The sequence below is a fragment of the Rhinopithecus roxellana genome, chromosome 16, assembly GCF_007565055.1.
Source record: "Rhinopithecus roxellana isolate Shanxi Qingling chromosome 16, ASM756505v1, whole genome shotgun sequence".
In the NCBI taxonomy this organism is placed as follows: Eukaryota; Metazoa; Chordata; class Mammalia; order Primates; family Cercopithecidae; genus Rhinopithecus; species Rhinopithecus roxellana.
Genome location: NC_044564.1, coordinates 50,633,644 through 50,649,935, shown reverse-complemented (window position 1 = coordinate 50,649,935; position 16,292 = coordinate 50,633,644). Strand labels below are relative to the sequence as shown.

At 39.2% G+C, this 16,292-nt stretch overlaps 1 protein-coding gene across 3 annotated transcripts in view; it reads left to right on the top strand.

Moving 5' to 3' along the window:
• The window catches only part of PIP5K1B (phosphatidylinositol-4-phosphate 5-kinase type 1 beta), a 319,195-nt gene that overhangs the window by 172,706 nt on the left and 130,197 nt on the right, over positions 1 to 16,292 (top strand). For all 3 annotated transcript variants that reach the window (XM_030919809.1, XM_010362971.2, XM_030919810.1), the window contains one exon: positions 9,219 to 9,336. In XM_030919809.1, coding sequence (XP_030775669.1) covers positions 9,219 to 9,336 — 118 coding nt within the window. The remainder of the gene's footprint in view (positions 1 to 9,218; positions 9,337 to 16,292) is intronic.

Below are 16,292 nucleotides of genomic sequence, written 5' to 3'. Positions count from 1 at the left end.
TTCTCAATGGAGGTGCTATTGGCCTTGTTGGATAAGACAACTTTTTGTGCAAGACAGTACATTTCAGGAGATCTGTGGTCCCCAGGCCCTGCCAGTAATATCTCCTAGTTGCTGTAGCAATCAAAAAAAACCCCTACAAAGTGATGGATAAATTTAGTATCTTGATTGTGGTGATGGTTCCACAGGTGGATATACACATGTGAAAAAGTAACAAATTGTATACTTTATTGTATGTCATACTTCAATAAATCAGTCAAATAATGCTTTCTCTCTTCAAGTATTTCCAAGCCCATGTGGGGATGAGGAAAGGGGTAGGTGGGCAGGACAGGCCCTGGTTGTAAGCATCCAAAACACTCTGCAGTCTCTGATGGCTTCAGAACTCAACGAGTCTATCTGGGTCATAGAACTAATTACTTGAGGTACCTGGAGATGTTTTAATTTATTGCTCTCTGAAGTTGCAGAATCCATTTCCCCTAGCAACCAAATGCTTTGTGTTTTTTTTTTTCTTATTTATATATTTTGAAGCTGCTCAAAGTTATTTTTAAATATCAAGTACATAATTTGTCCTGTGAATTATTTCATTCTGTAGATGGAAAAAGCCCTGGGCCTTTTTAAGATTTGAAAGAGGATATAAAAATCTCTTTTAACTGTCTGGCTCCATGATCTTCCAAAACGTGTTCCAAAATCTCAAAGTAAATAAGTAAGAAAATCATGATCATATCTTAATATTTTGACCCCAAATTCTGTGTTAGGATCAGAAGCTCAAGGTTGTAGATAGTTTTCATGCACTGACAGGATAAAGAAGAAGTAGGATGGTTTATAATGCTTGTACCATGTAAACAAGAACCTAAGGTGGCAAAGGGAGGCAAAATTTTTAAGAACTAACTGAACCAAGCATAGTTTTATTCATATAGTAAATTGGCTTATATAACATATTAATTTTTATTATCTTTCATCTTTATAAGAACACTATTTGGTATATGAAATAATTTGGCCCTAAGACATTAAGTCACTTAGCCCAAGGCTATCCAGCCAATAAATGGTAAAGCCAAGATTTTAACTCAGGGTTAGCTGGCCCCAAAGAAAATGTTTTTCTCTACATTGTGGCAATAAGGCATGGGAATGGTACTTCTGCTTTATTGAATCAGAACAAGTGTCCAGTTTTTATCTTAGAATTATAGACCTCAATCTGCTTCTTTGTTCCCCTCAGAACCAGCCCTAATCTGTGGAAGTAGCAAAAATGGTTTAAAAGCTGGTGGTAAAAGTTTACAATCTTTCCATATTCAAGAATAATTATACAGCTGAGGAATTTTTAAAGCCCCTATATTTCAGTCTCTTCACTTGTCACACAGGAGTTTACCTTGATGTAAAGATCATTACGAAACAGACTGCCCTTGGGTTTGACCCACATGCACTTCAGGATTTATTTGGACAGCCAGGGAATACCCACCTTTTGGAAAAGAATTCCAAGAAACTGTGGCAAGGGTAAAACATTATCCTAAATGATAAACAAACATATATGTCAAAGGTTCATATAAAATATTGCCTCATATCATCACTCAATGTTACAGGTTTGACAAACTAATCAACTGCCTGCATTTCAAGGCATAGTAACATAAACTTATCCAAGAGTCCATCTTATACCAGGGATTCCCAACCCCTGGGCCGCAGACAGGTACCGGTCCATGGCTTGTTAGGAAACCAGAAGCACAGCAGGAGGTGAGCAGAGGGCAAGTGAGTATTAGGAGGTCAAGCTCCACTTCCTGTCAGATATCACTGGCGGCATTAGATTCTCATAGGAGCACAACCCCTATTGTGAACTGTGCATGCAAGGGATCTCAGTTGCTTGCTCCTTATGAGCATGTAATGCCTGATGATCTGAGATGGAATAGTTTCATCCCAAAACCATCCTCCTATTTCCACTGTCTGTGGAAAAATTGTCTTCCACAAAACTGGTCCCTGGTGCCAAAAAGGTTAGGGACCACTGTCTTATACCATATGGGTCAGCATACAATAGCCCATGGGACAGGCCCTGCTTACTGCTCGTTTTTGTAAATAGGGTTTAATTGGAATAAAGCCACATCCATTCATTTACACATTGTCTGCGGCTGCTATTCTACAATGGCAGCAGAGTTGAGTAATTGCTACAGAGAATGTATGGCCCACAGAGCTCAAAATACTGTCTGGCCCTTTATAGAAAAAGATTGCCAAGGCTGGGTGCAGTGGCTCACGCCTATAATCCCAGCACTTTGGGAGGCCGAGGTGGGAGGATCGCTTGAGCTCAGGAGTTTGAAAGCAGCCTGGTCAACATAGTGAGACCTCATTTCTTTATATTTAATAAAAAGAAAAAGAAAAAAGAAAAAGATTGCCAACTCCAGATCTATACAAACATTCTGTACCAGTTTTTACGTACTGGTGGGTAGAAGACAAAGATGCCAGCATAGTCTTCTTGGGAGAAAATGAGAGGCGACTGCTGCTGGGCAAGCTCATAATATGATGCCCCTTCAAATCAAAACTCTTTACGTCTTTGTTCAATGTGTATTTGGTGAGGATGGGGAGAAACTGATTTCCTATTAATAAAAGCCATATACCTCTTCCTTCAGTTCAAAATAAAGGATTTATTGCATGCACTAGATATTATACAATATTCTACTTTATTTGAAATTATCTTCAAGCACAGTTTTCCAGTATGGTAATAACTTCTTGGATGGTTTAATGTTTAGATAACCGATGATGTCACATGTTCCCAGTAAATGACATCCCAGAATGTACTATCTGGTTGGGGAGTTTAAGCTGTCTTCAGAGGCTGACTTTTAAAGATTGGCTGTCAGCTGGTTGGTCTCTGAAGATGGTGCAGGCTCCTGTTATACAATGCAGTTCATGTGCACCCATCACAGAACTGCTCAGCAATGGGAGGTTGGCACCAGCAAGGAATGTGTCTTTTGTTTTGCTTTGTTTTGTTTTTCCATTCATGAGCACTATCTAATTTGGCAAAAAAAAAAAAAAAAAAAAAAAAAAAAAAAGAGAACCAGTTTCTGTCTCTCTCTCTAGTTACATAAAGAATTGTATGTGGAAACCAAGGGATCTCCACCTTGGCTGAATTGGCAGAGGCAATTAATAATACCTTAAGGCCGCTTTTACAGACTGCTGTGTACGAAGGTCCAACTTGAAGACTGGGTACCATCAGTGGTTTGTTACTGGATTGTAGTGGCATTCATCCAACTGTAGTGCCCCTTAAGCTTTCCGAATGTCTGTACATCAAGACAAAGCACCCTTCATTTATCCCGTCACACAGAGGGTAAGGTCACGTTTGTTGAACAAAAGTGAGGGCATTTAGCATCCTTTAGCGAAACTGACCACTATCACCCAGGAATTGTGTAAGTACTAGTTTTGTCAAAAGTCCCCAGAGCCACTACTGATGGTTTGGTTGCAATCTGAAATAAACGAAGCTCACTAAATGGAAAATGCTGCTCTAGAGACAACAAAGCTCTGAGTCTCAGCTCCAAAACTGGACCCCTTGTGTTGTCTTTGAGTTGCTAAATTAGTTTTACCCCATTGCTTACCACCACATCTCTCAGTCCAGTGCCACCAAAACTAGCACTTGGTCATCAGGCTCTAAAACCCCATAAACAAAGCCATGATGTTATTAGTACACACAGAGGAGAATACCAGCTGACCAAAGCTTCCGTAAGTGAAATTCTGCCCACCAGCCCCTGTGGTGTAAGGGCCTCATGTGCAAGTAGTTGGGTATTTGGGCAGGGAGAAACCCCTGAAACTTGTAACTGAATCCTGAAAAGAAGGAATAACAGAGGAACGTCAAGTCTAAGTTAAGCCATTCCTATTTGCTTGTGACTTTTCTCCTGATGTGAGTCCCATCTCCCCATCTTGTTTGTTCCTGATCAGTTTGGGCCATTATTTTCCCTCCCTGGACTTTGATTTATCTGCTAAATGGGGAATTCCAGATGGTGGCCAATGCTTCCTCAAACTTCAACATTGTGTAATTGTGAACATACGTTGCCATTAAGATATATGTATTTTTAGACTAAGACGAGCAGTAGCTTTGGCCTTCAAAATGAACTTGCCTCAGAAGAGGTGAACATCGGAATGCCAGAGCTGGTCTATGATTGAACTTTAACTGCTTCTTAGTGAATAAATGGGGAAGAGGACAGAGAAACTTCTGTTCTTTATTTGAAATTTCTTTCTCCTTTTTTGGAGCTAAAAATGCCCTTTTATGATGTGATAGGGATTGTAACGTGTGTTTGCTTAATTGTTTAGGTTCTTACTTGGCAAAATAAAGTTGGAAATCCAAGGTTGAATTCCAAATTTTTGTTATCGAAATTTTACTGGCCCTTGGGATCCAAGCATCTAGAACCACTGCTTAAAACCCCATAGCTGAGATTTCCACAGCTTCAACTTATGCCAAGACAGGAAAGTCAGTTGTTGGGTGGTTTTTTTTTTTTTATAGCCTACATAAGTGCATTGAAGAAATATAAGGTAAATCTTAAACTGTTAGGAGGTCTGCTCTTTTTCTGACTTCATTTTTGCTAAGTCTGGATGCTGAGCACAATTACCCAACAGGTAACCCCAGTCTCAGGCAAGGAAAGCCTGCGGACGTCAGCAGGCAAATGTTGATTGCAATCCTTGTGTTTAAATGTTGGCAGTTCTGCCATGCTGGAAGTTGCTGAGCACTTGGTACCTGTGCTGTGGAGATTCCGTGGGGAACGTCTGTGGGCTGGCACCCACATCTATACACAGTAAATGTGCCCGCATGAGGCCTCAGAGAACCAAGGTTGTTGCCTGCTGGCTGACCTTCACTGGACTTGCTGCTTTCTCTGCACTCGTGCTCCCCTGACAAATATCCAGGCCCAGCAGGGGCCAGCGATCTCATTAATTTGCATTTGCTTCACTAGAGCTTCATTCATGTCAAGCTGGTATTTGTTATTCATTGGAGCAGCTTAAATATGCGGAGGTAAACAAACCTTCTGCTGTGGTGCTGAGCACGGAAGGCTCTGTTTGGGGGAAGAGGGATCAGTTTATGGCTTTTAACCTCTAACTTTTAAAATTTATTTAATTTTGTGAATGATAATACATAGGAAGGTTTGTCCTGTTCTTAAAAGGAATACTGTGAAAAGTTCCTTTTGTCCCTGTGCCTTTTTTCAGTGTCCAACTCCAGTTATCACTGTTACTTGTGGCTTGTTTTTCCTTCAAGGATTTTTTATGAATATGCATGCCAAAAGAATATTTGTTTTCTTTTTTATACAAGTGGTGACATCCCATACACAGCATTCTGCATCATGTTTCATCCACTTAACAATTTATCGTAGAGATCTTGCCATGTCAGTACATAATAAGCACTCTTATTCTTTTCTTAATACCGCGTAAAATTCCATTGTGTAGCTGAATCATAATTAATTAGACGAGTCCTCTCCTGAAGACCATCCAGGTTGCCATAATGAGTAACCATGTTCACATATATTGTTTTGGACAAATGCTAGTTTATCCATAGAACAACATAGGCATGTATTTGCTGGATCAAGGAGTTACATGTTTGTAATTTTGATAGAAGTTGTGAAAATGTCCTTTATGGGAAAAAAAAATCTCAATTTACATTCCCACTAACAATATTTCAGAATACCAGTTCTTCTCAAGCTATATCACAGTTGTGGATTTTCACCAGTCTTCCAGGTAAAATGTCTCTCAGTAACATTTATTTTATGAATGAGGTTGAGCATCTTATGTTTGAGTCATATCTTTTCATTTCTGTGAAGTGCCTGATCATATCCTCAGCTATTTTTTTAAGTTAACTTTTTGATCTTTTTTTTTTTTCTGAGACAGGGTCTTGCTCTGTTGCCCAGGCTGGAGTGCAGTGCCGCAATCTCGGCTCACTGCAGCTTCAACTTCCTGGGCTCAAGCGATCCTTCTGCCTCAGCCCACCAAGTAGCCGGGACTATAGGTGTGCACCACCATGCCCAGCAAATGTTTGTATTTTTCGTAGAGACAGGGTTTTACCATGTTGCCCTGGCTGGACTTTTTGGACTTTTATGCAGTTTATTGGAGCTCTTTATATTAGGAGATTAGCCCATTGTCTGTGATATGAGTTGTAAATATTTTCCCATTTTGTCATTTATTTTTCTTTTTAACTACATTTTCAACACATTCCTCATGTGAAGTGTTTGGCTCAGGGCTGTTTCCTATATAGCCTCAATCATCCAAATGTATTGATGGCTCCCTGCATTCAAAGTACTTTAACTTTCACCTTTTCATGTACTAAGCCACTTAATTTGTAGAGGTTCCGTACTGGGCCTGGTGAAACTCAGCTTGTAAATTACAGAGGCAACTTGAACCCAGGTCTCCCTGGACTATAAAATCCACCATCTTAACTACCACACAGTGTATCCAGTAGGACTTAAGAGAGTACAGCCCAATCTTAATATTAACCAAAGGAAAATAGAAGCCATAAAATAAAACCTCCTAGGAGAGAAAACAAACAGAGTTGTGATGTACTATGAACCTAATTTATAGAAGCCACTATATGAGAATTTTCCTTTCCATTCATACAAATACAGAGGTTCAAGATTGTGTAACCTCAGCAATTAATTGTTACTTCCTATATGTTAATTACACCGTGAAGCAACATCCATTCTGTATGATGCCTCCATTAAGTATTATGCCCACTCCTTTTCATTTTCTCTGTTTACACAAATATATTTTCTTGATTGTCCCATGTAGGTAAGCCTGCCTCACAGTTGGCCCATACTTTTCTGTATCTTAATATGGCCCAAAGCTACCTAGATTTAATTCTTTTTCATGGAATGATTTAGTGGTTTCTTAAACCACCAAATACCTATTATTATTTCTGTATGCCTAGGGAAATAAAGGTTCCTGTTCTCTACCTGAAGCTGCTCTGCTGTGTGTGCATGAGCATTCTTGTGTGTATGTGTGAACATGTGTTTGTGTGTCTGTCTCACTCCAGGGAAACCTAACACTATCATTTTTACACCATAACTGAATAAATCACAGTAGTCAGAGAGATGTGAATCTAAGGAAAATTTTTATAATGAATGGAAACTTCAGGGAAAGATGAATAATCCAAGGAGCTCAGAACTAACCCAAAACGAAAATAATAATAGTAAATGCAGCATCCTCTCTGATAAAATCTTGGGCCCAAAACTGCAAAAAAAATGAGAGAAACCCCATTTAAGTGGAACATGGGTGTTTTATCTTACCTCTTTGAATGTTGAAAGAAATCTGCTCCAATAGAATGAGTTCCTTTGTATGAGATAGAAGGTGAAAAAGAGAGAAGAAATTGGCAACGCTCTTAGCCCACTGAAAGCAGCCTGCTTCAGAACCTAAGGCATTGTGGTTATTTTTACTTGCTTGCAAAATTGAGTCACGAAGGATGTTATAGGTCTCTTTGAGCCTCTTTGCTTTTACCCTTTATTTCTATATAATCTACATTTATATTAATAAATTATCACATGCCATATACGTTCCAGAATCATTCCTTTTGATGGTCCCAGGGGATCGAATCCCCTCCTAAATCCCAAAATATAGAAAGAGAAAATGTTTGGATACAGCACCAGGGCATCATACATACTAAATATTCAACTATGCTTGCTTAGAGAAACAATAACCATTTAAATGAACAGATGATTTGGGGGTCATCCTTACAATGTGACTGCTCTTCTCTCAGGCAGTCTTAGTCCCTGTGTCACTCTCCTAGTGTGTAGCCTTGCTGCTGCCTGAGTGTAATCCTGCCTTTCAAGATAACCATTTATTATATGGTGCTAACCCCTAACAACACAAGCCAGCTCCGTCGTCTGGTACTCAGCAAAAAAAACCAAAAAAAAACAAAACAGTCAAACAGTCATCGGTAATCATGCAGGAGGAAAAACTAGTTGCATTGGATATATTGAATAGATACTTCCTAAATAGTTTTCAAGGGCGACCTGTGACTATGCTGAATTTCTGCCTTACACATTGATTTTCTAATGTAATTTCCATGTAAAAATCACATCTTCTCTATTAGCATTATGTTGAAGACTCATTCTTTCACTCAACAAATACTTATTGAGTGTCTGTTGTGTGCCAGGCATTGATGCAAGAATCTGATTGATCTCAGTAACTTAAACTGTAGTAGATCCAAAGTGTTTATTCTGTGCTGAAAGTCTTTGTTATTTGCCCAGTCCTTTTTGTGTGGTATCCATAAAAAGCAGACCATGATAAACTTGCGTAGGCTCTCAATGTCCCACCTAGAATGTAGATCAAAGGGATCTTGAACCTTTACATAAAATTCTATTGCATTGTTCTAATTTTTCTGAAAATTTTAAGAATGAAAACACTGAAAAATTTAAGAATGAGTGGCTTAGGTGGTTTGACTGAGCTCATGTATTAGGTAATACTGTATGGAGTCAAAGAATAAAAAGGTTGAGACTGATAAACATCAACATTTAGGCCAGTGGATCCCTCAATGGATCTGACTAGTAAAAAGTACAGAAGGGGATTCAGCTGTATGGATAATGTTTTATGTCTTAAGCAGCATTTTGGATTCATTGATATGAACTGGTTTATTCTTTGTACATTTTATGTATCATAAGTATTGTGTATAATTTTTCAAAATGAACCCAGAAAAAGGAAAAGAAGACAATGATATATTGGGGAATGAAAATCAGGTTTTAAATTTTTTAAATATGTAAGGTCTCTTTTTTTTTAAAGTGTAAATAGAAGAGTTCAGATTGAGGTCCTATTCCATGTGATGGTTCTCTCTGTTGGTAGGATGTTTTTAGAATTAATTTCACTTATCCCTGGTTAACAATGTTTGCCGAATATCCAAAATTCGTGGTTAAAAAAAAATGCATTTTTGAAATTGCTGCACACTCTAAGGCCTAGCTCTTTTACCCAAAGCATTACAATGTCATTATACTGGTGATAATGGAGTGATCTTCCCAGGAAGAAAGCACAAAAAGATAAATGAATTTTCAGGCATGTGACGCTGATTGACAGGGAATGCCTGCATGGAGTGACCCTCACTAACTAGCATCTGTTTCTACCTGGTGATCATTGGCCTTTATGACATGAACTTTGAGAAACCCACTCTCAGGGGATGATTTTTCTAGAGGTAACATTGGCTCAGGACTAATAGAGCTAGAATTTGCAGTCAAAATTATCCTTGCTAATGTGTTCTTTCTTTCTCTCTCTTTTTAATATTTTGACTTCAGCGAAGGAAGCAATCTGACCCCAGCACATCACTACCCAGACTTTAGATTTAAGACATACGCTCCATTAGCATTCCGATATTTCAGAGAACTTTTTGGTATCAAGCCTGATGATTACTTGGTAAGAACCTGTCATTTTTCCTCCTTCTATAGAAATGTGTGATGTAAACATTTGTCTCATAGCAACAGCAACAAGTGGCTTGTGTCTCTCATTTTATAAAGCTCTGGGGCATAGTAAAAGTTTCAAGTTTTATAATGATTATAAATTTAGCTTCAAGAAATGTTGACGTGACTATGTAGCTTTTACTGATAACTGCAAAATCTGCGATGGTAATTGATATTTAAATAACTATAATATCAGTTGTGACTTCAGATAATTATTCTAACAGATATGTTATAATTAGTTCTAAATACTCCTGTGAATTTTGCTGATTAGATTCTATTCAAAAGCCTTTCTATGTTAATTGCCTTATTTGTACCATTCCTCTCAACTACCTTGGCCCACAACCATTTCACCTTGACCTACAAATTTGAATAAACATTTTAAAGAATCTGGATAGTTTTGTTCTCAAGATCTCTTCAGGCAGACTTTTTAAACATATTTTTATTTGATACAAGGGCATGTTTTATCCTCAGATTTGTCCGTGCTCTTCATCTGCCTTCTGGCACACAAGAGGTACAGACACAACAGCCTTTTTGTGAGAGGTAGTCTGATGTGACCTCAGAGTTTTACCTCATTCCTGTTCAAGGAGCCAGGAACTTTCTGTTGCAAGTGAAAAAATGGTTTGTTTCATAATTTGATCACTGTTAACACCCTGGGGCTCTTCAAAATTGGTTTCCAAAAGACTGTAGGAAGAATGCCATCAAATATTTATTGTTCATCCCATTCTGAATGATCTTAATAAGACTTGAGCCAGATCCTGGGACAGTGCTTTTCAGAGGAAGTATGGCAACACGTGTAACAAAGAGTATATAATATGCATCTTATAATTTGGATAAGATGTAAATAATTAAAAGTTGATTCTACTCTGTGCTGATGAAGACTCTCTTATGTCTCCTCTGAATCTTGTAAAAGAAAAAAGAAAATCTGTGAATGATCTTCTTTATTTGGTCCGTAAGAAAATCATATGACTTCTGCATAATGAAGCAATACTGCTTTCTCAAGGCACATCAGTAAGTCTCCAAAGAATAGTAAGGGCAAGGTAGAAAGTCCCTGGCATCCTGCTGCCCTTAAATGTATATATTGCTCTCTTTCTCTTACCACTCCCCTTTAATTGAAGCCTCAGGTGCCTCTACCCGTCACTACCAATGCAAGTACACAAGCACACACATGTGTTTTCTCTCTGTGTCTGTGTGTGTGTGTGTGTGTTAGAGAACATCCTTTGGTTTCTAGCCATTCTGTAATTACTGAAGGTTGTCATCATTCAGGAAATGTGTTTGAGATGGGGTTTGCAATGTGGTTATACTGGTGATAATGGAGTGATGTGTTTGAGATGGGGTTTACAATGTGATTATACTGGTGATATACCCCCAATGGGGTTTCGATATTATATTATGGAAAACAAGGTAGATCTCTCATCTTCTGCCACACACTCAAATTTAATGGATTCTCTTTCTGAATTTCCTTGAACTTCTCACCAGCTGAAGAGATGCCTTAGACTTACGTTTCACACTGCTGATCCAGTCAATATGACCAGATGGATGCCTCTCTTTAGCCCTCCCATATCCATTGCCCCAAAGGCTGGACGTCCATTCTTTCATTCATTCAGACCTCACAAATTTGCTTTCTTTGGGGAAGAGCCTTTTCTGAACAACTTCCCACACAGCCTACCCAAGTTTCCTAATGAGTCTTTAAGCTGGAAAAATTATTTTCATAATGTGGTTAGAGTATTTACAAAGGAGCATAAGAATCTAGCTCATCACTTCTCATGAGAGAAGTCCTTGTGCCTGTAGCTGGCAAAACATAAATTAATCAATCAGTGGGCACTTTGAACACCTATTATATCTAAAACACTTTGCTAGTAGTGGTAGGGAAATTCAAAAAACTACAAGTCACGACACACAAATAACTTAAAATCAAACTGGAATACTAATTTGTCTATGTAGAAAACCAATCAACTCTACCAGGCAATAAATGTAAAAACTGAAGCAAAGCATGAAATACTCTAGGGTTGAGATAGAGGTCTTTCTCTTTGTTGGGGTGATGATTAGGAGGTCTTCTTATGAGTATGGTGTGGTTTCAACCATGCCTTAAAAATTACAAGGGGTTTTAAAAGGTAGAAAAGAGATGGATGCTCAGGGGTGAAGGGTTGGAAGAGGCACTGTAGAACCAGAGATGTGGATGTATTCAGTTTTCAGAAGGACATTTATTGGACCAATATGGCTGGAGGGAAGAGTTTTTATCAGGAACATTATTAACATTAACAGATAGGTCCAGGCAACTCAAATAAACAAGCTTCTAAATTATAGAAAACTACGGAAATAGAAAGATTGACTAAATATTTGACGGTGTTGAGAATTAACTTTTTTGGTGGGATGATAATATCGTGGTTCTATTTTAAAAGGAGAATCCTTGTCTTTTAGAGGATACGCTGAAATATCTATGGATAAAATTGTTTGATATCTGGGATGTACTTCAACAGAATCTGAGGAGTTGGTCAAAGCATACAAAATTTGAATTAGACAGCCAGGCACGGTGGCTCACACCTGTAATCCCAGCACTTCAGGAGGCTGAGGTGGGAAGATCACTTGAGGTCAGGAGTTCGAGCCAACGTGGTGAAACGCTAAAACTACAAAAATTAGCTGGGTGTGGCGGCATGTGCCTGTAATCCCAGCTACTCGGGAGGCTGAGGCAGGAGAATCACTTGAACCTGGAAGGCGGAGGTTGCAGTGAGCCAAGTTCAGACCTTTGCACTCCAGCCTGGGTAACAGAGCAAGACTCCATCTCAAAAAAATAAGAATACAAATAAATAAATAACAAAATTTGAATTAGAGAGGAGGAATAAATGTGGGAGATCAATTCTACATGGTCACTATAGATAATAATAATATATACTTGAAAATGGCTGAGAGAGTAGATTTTAAAGATAAATGCTTGAGGTGATGGATATCCCAATTACTCTTATTTGATCATTACACATTGTGTATAGGTATCAAAATATCACATATACCTCCAAAATATGTTCAACTATTATATATCATTTTTTTAAAAAAAGAAAAAGTTCCCAGCACAAAAAAAGTGATGAATATGTGAGGTGAAGAATATGTTAATTAACTTGACTGAGCCATTCCATAATTGTATACACACATCAAAACATCATGTTGTATACCATAAAAATACACAATTTTATTTATCAATTCAAAAATTAATCGGAAGGATTATATACTCTAAATGGGTGAATTGAATGCTTTCTGACTTATATCTCACTATAACTGTTAAAAATAAATAAATTGAATGCCCCCAGCCCCAAAAGAAAAATCTGAGGGAAGTAAGGCAGCAGTGTGGTTGGAGGTCTAGAAGAAACAAGATTGGCCATGAGTTGATCATTGATTGACCATGAATGAGTTGACCATTCATGAGTTGACACTGGAAATAGATACATGAGTGTTAATTTCACAATTCTTTTCACTTTTATGTATGTAAATATAACTTAAAAGGTAGAGAGAGGCCAAGTGCGGTGACTCATGCCTGTAATCCCAGCACTTTGGGAGGCCGAGGCAGATGGATCACCTGAGGTCAGGAGTTCAAGACCAGCCTTGCCAACATGCCGAAATCCCACCTCTACCAAAAATACAAAAAGTTAGCTGGGCATGATGGCATGAGCCTGTAGTCCCAGCTACTTGGTTAGCTGAGGCAGGAGAATCACTTGAACCCCAGAGGCAAAGGGTGAAGTGAGCTAAGATTGCACCACTGCACTCTAGCCTGGGTGGCAGAGCAAGACTGCATCTGAAAGACACACACACACACGCACACACACACGATGGGGGAAAGATAGAGCCAGGTACGTAAGTGTGTTTTTGTTTGATTCCATTTGTCCACCTCCCTCATTCACCATGTACATGGTTCAGTAACTAGACACAGTTCTGGGGCTTGCAAGAAACAGAAGGAAGGCAGTGGCCCTAGCTAAACATGACTACCTGGTCCCCAACAGCTGCTGCCACCCACCTGTGCCTGCACTGGGGACACCTGTAGCATGGGACCGAGGCAGTTCCCCAACAAACCTTGGAGTCTCTGGAAGCTCACCTCCAAACCGCTCTATCTGGGGCTGCACCTAATGATCTGGAGTGTGATTGATGAGGAAAGGGTCGTTTGCATGACACAGCATGCTTGAGTGTCAGGTATAATAACCTTCAGTGACTTTTTAGCTCAATCCTTCATTTTACAGATAAGGAATCTGAAGCTGGGATCAGCAAAGGGAGATGCCCAAGGTTACGCACACTGGTGGGGACAGAGCCTAGACCAAACAGTGGTCTCCCCATCCTTCCCCAAGAGCTTGAAGACCCTTCACCAGCTGGCCTCATGCTTCCCATATTTGATGAGAATCACAGACCTCTTACCAAATATGTACTCAAGCCAGCCTCTCCCTAGCCCATTGACCTGTGATTGTCCATTCTGAAGAATACAGCCGAAAGAAGTCAAACACCTTTAACAAAACACATTTTGGAAGAGTTTAGCTAAAGGAAAGCACAGAAATAGGAAATAAGACATTGCTTGAAAAACCCTGTGAAGAAACAAAGGATACAGTGCCAATCACAAAGTGCATCATGGTGGCTGGCAAACTGGGGCTACTCAAACCCACACTTGTGAAGATATAGTGATGTAAGTTGGGGGTGTGGGAACAATCTCTAGCCGTTGGTAACTCCATACTTAGGTGTAATATTGAATACCTGTGATTTGTGTGTATTTCTACTTAGTTTTTTGCTGTTGCATCTGGATTCCTGCCTGAATTATTCTGTTTATGTTCTCAGTCCCATTAAAATTTACCCTGTGCATACTGATAACAAGTTTCATGTTGAAACATGCATAATTTGGATTGTGAGACAGTATGGTGAAGGGGCTTCTGCACACACAGCAGTGCAAACTTTCCTTCTTCCTTATTTTTTCCTAGACAAACACCTCCCAAGGCAAAGCCACATGGCCCCAGAGCATTCCCATCTCTGCTTGGGCAATCAGCCATGGGTTCTTTCCTTCTCCATCATGTGCCTGGTTTTTCAAAAATCCAGTAGAACTTACATGAGTCTTTTCAGGCTCACCTGCGCCAATAAGAAAGCGAGCAGAGTGAATATTTCATACTATCAGGGGAAGAAATGGCACATAAAATTATCTCCGCCACATGGGGCAAGTTTACATTGTTAATTTACATTGGCAGGGCCCAGCTGGGTTGTGCTTTGCTTTTGCTTTTTCTCCAGTGGGTATAGCAGGGAGACCCTGCAGGAAATAGAAGCAAGAGCATGAATACATTAGAACAGCTTGCACAGATGACAAGTGCCTGGAAGGTGCATAAAACCCAGGAGCACACATGGGGGCTTTTGATCATGACTAATTAAAATGTTCCCATCTCTCCTCTTCATTTGCTCTTAAGAGGCAATGTTGCAAAGAAGGTGGCTTAGAAGAGAATGTAGTAACCGAGTTGTAGAGCGAGAAACCATAGAATTCTACAGCATAATGGTGGTACTCCTGTTCAGTATCATAATCACAGTTTATTGCACATTGATACTGGGCTATGAATAGCCCCCAAAGGGTTATTAAAGTGGATCAAAACAATTTATTATTTCATTCATGTTATATATAAATGACATAATAAAAGAATATTTGACAGTGTAGTAACCAATGAAATAGCCTTCATATTATGTCACTGCATTTTTTTTTAATGTCACTGCTTATAGAAGAATTGGAGACTTTAATTGAGAGCAGATGTTTAGGTCTGAATCCAGTTTTTTCTAGACACCACTTTCTGGACCACCCCCCTAATTTCTCTATTTGCAGCCTCTAATTGCTGCATCCTTTGTTGTTTTCATATTTTCACAACATAAACTCCTACCCATAAGGAAGTTCTGCGTCAGGGATTCAAATGCCATGGAACAAAGAATCCAAATTCCTAAAGAGAGTCTAGGGTCTGCCTTCACTTTTTATGAGAGCTTGGAGTCCACACCTTTATATTCTAGGGCCCCAAATTCGTGAGTAAATGAGAAACCCAACATTTTCTTGCTTCACTCAGAATGCTTTAGTGTCTCTTTGGATCACCCTGAAGTCATGGGCAGTAGGCTGAGAACCTCAGTGCATCCTAGGGTGGTGTCAGCTCTTCCTTACCTGCCTGTGCAATGAGTATATTGTAGGCCGTGTGCTTCTCTCACCTGTGTGTGATCACGTCATAAAATTAACAACAGCAATACGTGGTCAGTCTTTGCCAAGGATTTCAAAAGCATTCACTTTAAAAACTTCCAGTAACTTTCCAGTAGAAATTATTACCTTTATTTTTAGAAATGAGACTTCTGAAACTCCGAGATGCTAAATTCCTTACTCAGGATCACGTAACTAGCAACTGGTACAAATCTCACGCCCTTTTCACGAGTCACTCTTCCACAAGAACACTTTGTCTGCACACATGGCTGGGCAAGCGCTCTCTGATTCCTCTTGGTTTTTATGGCGTCCTGTCTGCAGTCTGATAGCTATTTCTGTTTTCCTAACTTATCCTCAACTCATCTGTAGGCTTAGGCTCTAATGCTGTTTAGTAAGAGATTGTTAAGAAGCAAGGCTAACAGAATGAAGGGGAAGTGGAAGATGAAAGTTGCCAATGACTTAGGAAGCCAGCAAACACTTGCTTCTTTCTTTTCTTGGATAATTTTGTTTCCTTTATCCTCAGTATTTTCAAAGCAAAATAACGTAAAAGGTGATATCTAGAAACTACCTTTTAATCATGTTTTTGCTAGTTTCTCTCTCCTTCCTCTCACTTTTTCTTTCACTCTCCCTCCTTTCAGGTTTTTCTATGATAGGGACTTAAGTATTCACAAGCTCAGAACAAAACTTTTGGGATGTTTTAGCCTTGATGTTTTTTCAGATGCCTACATCCTCAAGAT